The 11646-nt window shown below is 46.5% G+C and overlaps 1 protein-coding gene across 1 annotated transcript; it reads right to left on the reverse strand.

Moving 5' to 3' along the window:
- Positions 1-5285: 5285 nt before the first annotated feature.
- On the reverse strand, positions 5286-11006 carry HOXC10 (homeobox C10). The gene is made up of 2 exons (XM_074225754.1): positions 10087-11006; positions 5286-6374 (listed from the first exon to the last, which is right to left on the reverse strand). Exons 1-2 carry the CDS (start codon positions 10835-10837, stop codon positions 6097-6099), a joined length of 1029 nt encoding a protein of 342 aa, XP_074081855.1. The 5' UTR covers positions 10838-11006; the 3' UTR covers positions 5286-6096.
- Positions 11007-11646: the final 640 nt, after the last annotated feature.

An 11646-nucleotide genomic window follows, 5' to 3' on the forward strand; every position in this document is an offset into this window, starting at 1 on the left:
CTCGGACGCCATGGTTCCCCTTCCATGGGCCCAGTTTGCCTCTAGGAAGAGCCTTCTTTACCTGCTGGTCGGTCTCCCTGTGGCGGCCGCAGCTGCCGGGTCGGCTCCTCCAGAGGCGGCTCCCCTCCCCGCCCGCCGCCGGGGAGAGGAGAAGCCCCCAGCAAGCCGCAGCCTCCCTCCCTCTCTCCCTCCCTCCCTCCCGCTCCTCTCTGGGCCCTCCCGCAGGCGACCTGCTCTGGACCCTGTCCAGGTAGCTCCAACTAAGAAAAAAAAAAACCTGGCCCTTTAAAAAAGGAAGAAAGAAAACCCTAACTTTTATTTATTTTCCATTCTCTGGCCATTGGTCCATATCGGTGGAACCTCCTGGAAATTACCCAGTCATCAGAGCACAAGATTTCCAGCCAACGTTCACAAGGGGGAGAAGTCTAGAGCATATGCTATGCTATATATCACATAGTAAATAAGCAAAGCACAGATAAATACAGATATACATATAAATGCGCAAGCACAAATGGTTCTACACATGACTCTTTGCCCCCTGATTTTCCACAATTCACTAAATCGACCAAAAGTTCTCTTAGACAAATAGGAAGATCGGCTCCTCTCCCCATTATCATAGAGGGGAGCCTTACCTGAGTCCAAAAGCAAAACTGTGCTCACCTCCTTAGACCACTTGTGTACCAGTGGTTCTTTGCCTCTCCTCCCTTTAGCTCCTGCTCCACCATCGACCTCTGCAGTTTTCCCTACCCCCTGGTTAATTCTTCTAAGAACCCTAACCTCTTCCCAACCAAAAAAAAAAAAACAACCCAACACAAAGACCCCAGCCCTAGTTTTCTACTCCACTCCCATTCTCACTCTCACCTCCCCCTCCCTATAACAGCCTGCACTGCCGTTTTCACCTGTTCAAGAGATCTTCTGTCAATCCCAAGAGATAGAGATGAAGCGAAGGTACCAGAGTCGGGGCCCACCAGAGGCCAGAGGGGAAGCGCCAATTTAGATAGGAAGGGTCAGAGCAAAAGCGAACCCACTGTGGCTGACTGTGTGTCTCTATGACCAAGCCTCTCCCTCTCCCTTTCTCCTTGCCTCCTTCCCCTCGCAAGTCTCAAACACATACGCCGAGAGTTCAGCTCTATAAATCCTGGCTCCTCTTTCCCATATCATAATTAAAAAAAACCAGTAGGGGAGGTTTTAACTTTTATTGCGATTTCTGGAGTTGGGCTGAGGAGCATATATTAAGTTTACGCTTATGCGCTCTCGGCGGGGAGGGTCCTTTAAGAAATAAAAATCCATCTTAATATCTGCAGACGAGAGAGATAATTTTTTCCTCCTCTTCACGCTGTTCTTTCGCAAGACTCCCTTCGAGCGAAGCGAATAAATAATAATCACCATCTTAGAGAATACTTCCCAAACCAGGGCCAGAGAGCCACCAACGCAGGAGGCAAAACTTGGCCCTCGCCCCAGGCCCTGGAACTTCTCCTGGCGAAATTCCAGGGATCCTGGGGAGACATTCCCACAGCTCACTCCCATAGCCATCCCCTCCCTTGCCCTGAGAGAAGGATCAGAGAAATGGGGAGCACTAAGGCCAGAAACCAAGCAAGTCGTTTGAACATTTCGGTCCATCTGGGAAAATCTCATTCTAACTGCGCCCGGGATTGGGGCCCTCTTCCAGGAAAAACCCACAGGGTCTGTAGTCCTGAGCAACTGAAGGTTGCCCATCCTCTGCCCAATTCTCAACCCAGCATCACAGTCAAACGAACTAGCAATAGAATTGAGAGAACTAGCAGAGTCAGCAAGCAATTTTCTCAGGCCAGGAGAACCCCTCGATTTCCCCCGGGGTGAGCCCAGCCTCTGTTCACTTTCCAGAAATCCTCCAGAAATCACTTCCTTTCAGGGATCCATCCAAATGCCAAGGGTGATCCCCTCATTCCAAAAAGAAAAGCGGAATTCCTGGACAGAGGACACAGACAGACAGATAGACAGACAGATAGACAGACAGACAGACGAGCTCAGCAAGGAAAAGGAAAGACTTTCATTTTCCTCTCCAGCTTCCATTTGGTTTCTGAGGAGTTTCTAAATAGATCCCTTTGAAATATAGCAATAAAAATAAGCTTATATGTGCCTCATGAAATATATGTACATGTTTTCATATACATTTACATGCACATACACGATGAGAATCTACAAGATGTAAACAGTGATTATATATATATATATATGGATAGATAGATATGCATATATATGCACACACATAAATACACAATATGCCATATATACAGATTTGTATATATAGATAATATATATATATATATATATATATATATATATATACATCTACATTATATATATGTGTGTGTGTTGATTGGTCTAGTTTTATATCTTTTCTCTTCCTCACTGGGAAGTTTAAAGAAAATTAAAAAATTAGAATAATTAATAGAACTTCCTTTTTCTGGCTTTGTCTATTCCTAACTCCTAGGGAAAAGTGGATCCATCTGTCCCATTTTCCCTGTTGCTTGACAGGGAGTTCATGCTTTTGAGTTCTCAAGTGTGATCTAGGGACTCCAGGCCAAACTGGGGGAGAGCTGGAGTCAGTGACTTGGAAGAGGAGTCTTTGCAAAGTTTTTGTACCTCTCCGTGTCACTTTCCCCCCATGCACCATTCAATATCTTGCCAATTAGATATACTAATAGATGAAGAAGCAATGTCCAGCCATTTATTGCCTAGACATTTCTTTTAGGAAAATGGGTCAGATGGACTCACAACCTCAATAGATAGAAGACACAGCCAATTTCCAGGAAACATTGGCCCTTACTGTCCAGTAGGATTGAGGAAGGTCGCTGTTACTTCTACTTGGACTTGATGACTTCCTTCCAATGCAACATTCTCCAAATCGACCCACATTCTTTGATTCAGAGATCAAAAGGGGTGGGGAGTAATTTGGCTAGAATCCAGAGCTCTCATTCCTTCCCCCCAAGTCACCCCCAACTTTCTAAAGGATCCTTTCCTGTATAATTATATCTATATCCTTAGTTCTCTTGAAACAGATTCTTTCCTGGGGACATAGGTGTGTATGTGTGTATGTGTGTGTGTATGTGTGTGTGTGTGTGTGTGTGTGTGTGTGTGTGTGTGTGTGTGAGAGAGAGAGAGAGAGAGAGAGAGAGAGAGAGAGAGAGAGAGAGAGATCATCTAGGAGAGACTCTACTCTTCATTTCCCTGATTCTCCCTCTTTGGTCCCCCCATCTGAGCTGGACTAGTCACCAGTCTCCAGAATTTCATAGAAATTCAGCAGGAGTTTCTTTGTCTAGTCAGATCATATGAAGAACTGGAAACAATAGCTGGGGGGGGGGATTCGTCTCCCTCAACAACTAGGATTGGGTAAACCTGGGGAGGAGCTGGTATAAAAGAGGGGTTCCCCAAGACCTGCATCTTCTGTCCTGGGCTTCTCCCTCGTTTATGCCTTGTCCTCTTCAGCTTCCACCAGCTTGAGCCCTGGTGGGGTGGTGGTATGGGGTGAACCCCTAGGGAAGGTAGGGGGTGGGAGTGGGGGTGGGGGCCCTCGACGAAAACCGACTGATGTAACTCAGGCAGTTTCTTGTTGCCGAGTTCAAAACTCAATCCCAACAACATGAAACTACCTAAGCCACAGATCAGCTGAGCGAGTAGGGCGGGAGACTCGGCTCTCCGGAGGAGAAGAAGGGAAGGGGGAAAAAAGGAAGAAATTCGCCCCCCGTCCCCCCTTTCCACTCCCCATAATCTCCCTATCCTTACTTATCCTTTTGTGGAGAAGAAAGATTAGCTTGAGGGGTGCCCAAGAATCCTGTTATAACACTTGTGATATAAGAGAATCACCCAAAGAAAAATGGGAAGAAGATACCTTCCTTTCTCCCCCCCCAGGCGCTCCCCCCCCCCCACTGCAGTGAAGAGATTACTCTGTCTCTAGCCATCTACGAGGAGAGGTGGACAGTTGTCTTCCCTTCATCAACAGAGCCCTATTCCTAGAGTTGTCCTCTCTAGCTGTCTGTCTGCCTGTCTGATCTTCTGTTTGTCTGATATTCTATCAGTCTGTCTGCCTAATCACATCCCTTCCCCCCATCCACTCTTCCCTTCCTTCTTTCTCCTATTTTTTCCCTTCAGGGCGCACACACACTGCTTTGCCCTCATTTTGCTGTTCAACTGCAGGCGCCTGGACTGAAGACCAAAGCGCCAGGGCCGCTCCAACCCGCTAGCCACTCGGTTTCCAAACCACAGTAGCCACGGGAGTGAGGACAGAGGGAAAGAGATAAAACGTCAGGAAACACCAAGTCGACCAAAAGACACCCAAACACTAAATCGTAAACCCCATTGCCACATGCCCTACTCCTTCAGTCCATCCCCAACAGGCGATCAGACCCAGCAACACCTAGGCAGAGAATAGCAAAACAGAGGAAACCCCTCTTTGCCCTCGGTAAACCCGAACAATCTGCTCCCATAGAGGTCCAGTCTTTGCCTTCTTCACACCCCAATCCACTGTTGTTCCGACGAGAGGAGGAAAGGTGGAAACTGAGCTGCTCACCGTATTTCCCTTTCGCTGGTAGAAGCGGATAGAAAAGTCCCCCGCTGGCGCCCTTACCCGGCTCAATCCAGACACCTTAGCCTCTTCCCTTCCCACCTTGCTCCTTCACCTGGGGAGCTCGGCGAGTCCCCCACTCAGCTTCGAAAAGGAGAGAAAGAAATCTCTTCTCTTACCTTGGTGCCTTCTGCCAGTGGTGTCGAGGTGGAGGGAGGCGAGTGGGGGGGTGGGTTCCTTGCCCCCCCTCAGGCGGTTAAGTTTATTCCTCTCCTTAGTGGGGGAGTGCGAGGGGGGGAGCCTCTTCGGGTTCTCCCCCCACTAGGAGCACTGGGGAACGGCTCCCAGCCCCAACACCCCAGGCAAGCAGATCCGTCTGCCTCTCAAGATTGCAGCTTCGTCTCTGCCTCTCTTTCCCTCCTCCAGTCACCTTTAAATGCATCTTTTACTGCGGCACCACATTATATTTGCAGATCATAAAATCCACCTCTCGCGCGTACCAAGACCGTCCTGACATTACTGTTTTATGACCTTGACTTATTGTGGTCACCTGGATAATATTTAAATCAGCGTTATGGCCTCTCACTTATATTAAACCCGCCAAGAGACGTTCTAGAAAGCCTTTAAAAGATGAGTCTAACACACAAAACACAAACACACTCACACACACACACACACAAGCTCCCTGGAGGAGGAAAATGGAGCTGAAAATCACTTTTAAAAAATATACCCATTTGAGGAGTAAGATTCTGGAAATTTATTAGGATTTTTTTCTCCATTAAGGAAGCTACATGCAAAAGATACAACATACAGATTATCTTTAAATAACACGACGACCAGAGCTGGACTTGTTCAGTCTTGGGGGGGGGGGGGGAAGGGACAGTCATTCTGTCTATGCCCTTTCTTTTTCTTCAAAACTGTTCCTCTGGAGGGACTCTCTGAGATGTCATTTCTCAGGGTGGGGACTGAGGTGGGGGTGTCGGACTGGGGGCTAGGGGGAGGTGGGGGACAAATCTATACAAGTACAAGACACGGAGCAGATTTCTCAGCTTGACTTAGAGCTATACTCATGGGGTGGGGTAGGAATGGGGGGGGCGTCGGAAGCGCTGGGTGGCTACAGCAAACACACAACACTAGCCAAACTTTCCAAACGTCTATTACCCTAAATATACAATTCAGAGGAAGGAGCGATTCTTATCGTGCTGCTGGGGATACCTTAAATTTTTTTTTTTGTTGGCTTTTCTCTCTTTGAACGATCTGGATGGATTTAACCTTAACTCTACATGGATTATAAGGATGCTGAATGAGTGTATGCACACACACATATATAGTCATAAGTATAGATATAGATATATAGATCTTCTCTTGCTTATACTGAGGCTTCTTCGCTGCACCAACAAGAAGTCCCTCCGAAGGAGAGAGTCTGAGATCTTTTTTTTTCCTTTTTTGCATACACAGTGCATTTATACTCGGGGAAAAAACTCAGCCCGCACAAAGGGGGAGGAGGGGGCGGGGACAGAGAGGGGGCGGGAGGGGGCGGGGAGCCTGCGCGCTCAGGTGAAATTAAAATTGGAGGTCAGTTCGCGAATTCGATTCTCTCGGTTCATTTTCTTGAGTTTCATTCTGCGATTTTGAAACCAGATTTTGACTTGTCTGTCTGTAAGGTTAATCGTCTTGCTAATCTCCAGGCGGCGCTCTCGGGTCAAATACATATTGAACAGAAACTCTTTCTCCAGTTCCAACGTCTGGTGTTTAGTATAGGGGCACCTCTTCTTCCTTCCGCTCTTTGCTGTCAGCCAATTTCCTGTCGTGTTTTCTGCCTTTATATCCTCTGTTAAAAATAACATTATTGATATAAGTATCCCACTAAGACTTAAAACATCGCAGCTCACTGTAGATTTACATGGACTGCGGTGGGGAATAGGAACTAAGAGGGGAGAGGAGCTGCTCCCCACCCCCCTCCCCCTCCCAGAGATAAGGTGTCCATGGCTCTGACTTTAGGACTGAATTGTATCCTTAGAGCTTAGTCCTTTTTCGGGAGAGGGCAGGGGGAAGGGGCCGATTTCGAGTTTCCAGTGGATTAATTGGTTCTCATCATTTTAGGGCATCAAATCCCTGTAAACTAGAAGAACCCAAAAGATCTAGATTCCTCTAAGTATTCTTCTAAGACTGGTACCTATGGGTCACCCCTAGCCGTCAAACTGTCCCTTGGCTCTATTTCACCTAGGGAAAAATCACTAAGAAAAATTCTGTCCTTGTTTGAGCTGAGGAAGTCTGGTTTGCCCCAACCCAAGAGATTACTGCAATGAGTCTTTGGCCTCCACTGGCCTTTTCGAACTCTAACAAGAGTACTTGCTCGAGTCCTTTCGGGTTGATCACCTCCAGATAACTTTCCTCCACCAATTCTCTATTTCCCTCCCTTTACCCTCCGTCCCTTAGGAGCAGCCTTAGATAGGACCCTGACTTTCTCCAACAATACTTTAACTCCTCTCCAGCTCCTCTTACAAAGGTGGAGAAAGAGGGAATGGAGACTGTTGAATCCCATATTATCACATAGGCATCCAAGAGCCATCCACTTAGGAAACTTCCTTGACGAAGAGGAGCTAAGGGTGGGGGAAGAGAAAGATTTGACCAAGAAACAAACTCAACTTTATGATCCCAGAAAATATATACATACACACACATATAAACACATACAGAATACCTATACACAAAAGACACATATATAAAAATGTGTGCATACACATGTGTGTATAATATATAAATGTGTATCTGCTTATACAATACAAATATTTATATATAAAATATTTAAACACATAAACACAAATAACATTAGTGTGCATACAACGTGAATACATTAAATTACATACATGCATATATTATGGACTTCGATTAGATAAAATGTATATGAGTATGTATGATATATTTCAAAATACATTGTGCATGTTGTGTATTTAGATTAGATAAAATGCATATATATATATATATGTGACTCCATAGAAGGGCTCTATAATTTATATGAGTTTTATTTGATTCAGTGAAGGAGACCTATAGCTTAGAGAACCCTATACCTTAACCATATGCATCTTAGCAAAACAAGACATCACCAGCCCACTATATCTGAATTTGCTGGGCTTCCTCACCATCCAAACCCCCAAATTATTCTCTTTTGCAAGAATGTGTATATATAATAAAATATAAAGGTATGTACACACAGATGCACACAAATCTCTTTCCTTAACATATTGTCTAACAAAAAAAGGGGAGAGAGATTTAGAGATTTGGTTGTGGAAAAGCTTGGCTAATGGTAAATTCAGGAGTAGTTTTCTGAAAGGGTGCATATTGCTAAGGTATCGGCTTCCCTAAGTTGCATCTCCTGGGCCCCCCCCCATTGCACCAAGTAAAGCTCATATCAGCTCTGCCATTGTTTAAAAAAAATTGTGTAGAAGGACTAGGCATAAGGAAAAGGAATACAAATTTCAGTATCCAGGGGAAGGAGTCGAATACCAAGAATCGTCTACCGCCTGTTCTTCGCCAGCTCGACCTGTTTTTATGAAAAAGAGGGCCAACAAGCCCAACCAACATCCTGTCTATTTTAATTTCTATATTGGAGGGATTTCTTTTCTTGGAGGGGGGTGATGATTAAAACAAAAGAATGGTCTTCTCTAACCTCTAATACAGCTCAGGTGGAGGAAGCTAGGATATAGATGACTATATATGAAAAAATTACTGGTTATGTGAGATATATCCCCACATTTATGAACTAAAAAGGAGAGGGAAATCTTTAGGGTGGGTGAAGAAGCAGGAAAGGAGAGTGGTTTTGGGGGTATTAGTTTTTGGGTTTTTTTGTTGTTTTGTTTTTGTTAACCTTGACTTTGCATTGTGATTGCGATGTAGTTCCTAACAAAGTACATCTTCCAGCACGTCCGGTGTGCATGTGTGTATTTAAATATAGTGTGAACTGTATTTAACATGCATACAAATATTACATCGACTCCCCAAACATATATATATGTATGTATATGTATATTCGTAAATAATGCAAACAGACACATATCTTTCACAAGGTCTCTTTCCCTTTGGCGATAAGGGATAGACTTTGTCGCCCTGGAGGGCTGGGCTTTGTAAAGGCCAATTTACCAAGGTGATTTTCTAATGCCTTTGCAGAGCTGGGCGGGAAGGTTGAAAGTCTCTTACCCACCTTCTTAAAAGCGTAAGTGTGAGTTTGTGTGTCTATGTGTTTGTGTTTGTGTGTGTGTGTGTGTGTGTCTCCAGACATACTTGTATAGCTTTCATTCATATACAAAGCAACATAACCACCATGGCTCCTGGGCACTCAATATTTCATCAGCTTTTATACCCAAAAGAGCATCTCTTATATACAGCCTTGAGCTCACCAGCGGCGTGGGGAGCGGGTTTATTCCTCCCTGTTGTACTATTCTAATGCATTTCTCTCCAACTTTTCTGAGAAATTCATTTCCCCCACTCCTCTGCCCCCCTCCCCTTTCTTTCCAGCTCCATTTCCTCCGAATCCTTTCTAGGGAGCCAGAGAAGGATCATTCTCATAGAGCTCCGGATTCCTTCAGCACAACTGAATCTTGAACCCTGCGCTTCAGCGGAAGGAAGCTTCTGTCCCTCCAACCAAAATCACAATCATATCCAGTCAAAGCCACATTCACCATGGACCGAGAGTAAACCGCTCTCGACAAACCACACGCCCACATAGCTCTCAAGCCCTCACTTGCAATTTACCCTAGAAGTGAAAATTCAAATTTAAAAAAAAAGGAATGAGAAAGAAAAAGAAATTTTCAAACCCCAAAGCAAAAGATGACCAAGCTCAATTCTCAGTTCCAAATCCCAGCAGTAACTGGACTGAAGCATCCAGGAAAGAGGCTCTGAGAGCACCTTCAGCCCCTAGTAGCTCCTCTCTCCCTGTAGCCTCGCAGCCCAGAAAACCAGAACAAAACCCAGTCAGAAATATGCACAAAATATTCTAACGAAAACAACCACAGAAACAACTTTCCACCGGGAGGACGCAACCAAATGAATTCTCATTTCCTTCCCTAAGCGCTCTGCCGGGCGGCTCACTGCCTGCAGATCGCCATTTTAAGCTATCTTCAAGCCTCTAACCTTAGGTAAAAATTAAATAAATAAGTAAAACTAATAAGCCTCCAAATCTGCAGCTCCGAAGAGGCGGAAACGCAAACACTGGAAAGCTAACAGAAAGCCCCCAGTTGCAAGGAGTACCCCACCCCCAACCATTCTGCGGGCAGACGCCCAACCCTGCGCCTTCCAGCCTAGCCCGTTCCGGTTCCGCAATGTCCTATCCGATATTAATAATAACAAGAAACCACAGAGTCCAATCTAGTGTTATTAATATTGGTGGTGTTATTATTAATTTCGGGGGGCGCAAGAAACCGCCTCCTGTCCCAGAGTTTCTGATCCACTTCTCATCTCTCGCTCTCCCCCTCCCCCCCAAGGTTACTAAGACCAAGTTCCCACCGGTCCCAGCCGGGACCCCTTTCCCTCTAGCCCGGGCTTACCTTTCGCCTCGTTATCCGAATTATCGGTACTGGTGTCTGTAGTCTTACTCAACTCCTTCTCGCTTTCCGAAGGGCTGGTTTTGGGTCCCACCAGGCTCTTCTCCGTTTTGATTTCGTTGGGACTCGGGGTCTGGCTGTCCGACTTAGGAGTCTCCGGGAAACTCACTTTTCCCCCAAGCTGAGGAGATTCCAGATGTTCACCTCGGGGATGGAGGCTAGCCCGGGGTTCGAAACTCGCCTCGAACTCGGTCGCCCCAGAGCAGTGGGGCGGTTTCTCCAGGGTGGGGTAGCTCTGGCTGGCTCTGTAGTAACTGGGGACAGGGACTTCGTGCTCCCCGAGGCAGGACTCGGGCAAGGGGTTGGGGTAGAGGGCTGTCTCAGGACCACTTTTTGCCCTTTTCTCGGCGCTATACATACAACACACATTCTCCTCCTTGACACTAGTTGGGTAGGAGCAGGACGACAGCTGTCTGCCAACAGGTTGTTCTATACGGTACGCGGTTTTGGGATCGCACCACGAGTCCAGCTGCGAAAGGTAAGACGGATAGGTGTTGAGAGAGAGGCTGGGGCTGCCGCCCTCGTCTCTCTTGGAGAGAGAGGGCACAATCCCACAGTTCCTCATCACCCCACAGTTGAAGTCACTCCCGGATTGCATGTACATCCCTGGGTTGGACGTATAGGTCTCCGCTCTGCAAGACGCAGCCAGGGGCTCCAAATACGAGTTAGGAGTTACATGGCGAGGGCATGTCATTTTCAGAGAGAGGGGTTTTTAAGGAGCAATACTACAGCCGAGGAGCTGACATCTTTTTTTTTTCCCCCATCCGGGGGTGGGGGTGGAAGGGGAGTGAAGGGAGCGACGAGGGAGGGAAAGGGGGGGAGGGCCTCGGAGAAAATATCAGCTCCATAATTATCCGAGCACCCGGTCCTCACCATGTGACCGCTAGACCAATGGGATTTGAAAATGGCCTTGACGATTCAGACAGCCGTGACGTCAGCGGGGTCAAGTTGTAGGCAGAGAGAGCGCGCATCGTGGAGTAACAGCGCCACCTAGCAGTCGACGCTGGGTAAGGACGTCAGAGACCTTCACGTTGAACAAAGGAAAGAGACCTGAGAACTGGTGGACCAACGGGCAGGGGCGGGGAAGGGGGGGTGAGGGAGGGGGAAGGTGAAGGAGATAGGGTTGAAGGAGTTTGGGGTAGAGGGGAGAGTAGGATTTATTTACTAATAGTAAAGTGCATTTGCTGGGAAGAGGGGGAGGAAAGTGAGTGAGGGAAAAAGAGAAAGACAACTGGAAATAAAAACAAAGTCAAATTCAAATTAAAAGGTCAAGATGTGCTTCAGGTACTCATTTCTTTCCTCACCTTCCTTTTCTCTGCTCCCCAACTCATTCTTTCTCTAAATGTCTGTGTTTTGGGCGGGGGGGAAGGGTGTTTAAGGAACTTTGAACCATGGGTGACCCTGAGGAGGTGGGGAGGATCCAAGAGGGACTTCAAATTGAACTAAACTTTTCTCCTTCCCTCCTTTTCTCTTCTAGATCTCTCCAAGTGATAATTTGAGATT

This window comes from Macrotis lagotis, chromosome 2 (genome assembly GCF_037893015.1).
Source record: "Macrotis lagotis isolate mMagLag1 chromosome 2, bilby.v1.9.chrom.fasta, whole genome shotgun sequence".
Lineage (NCBI taxonomy): Eukaryota > Metazoa > Chordata > Mammalia > Peramelemorphia > Peramelidae > Macrotis > Macrotis lagotis.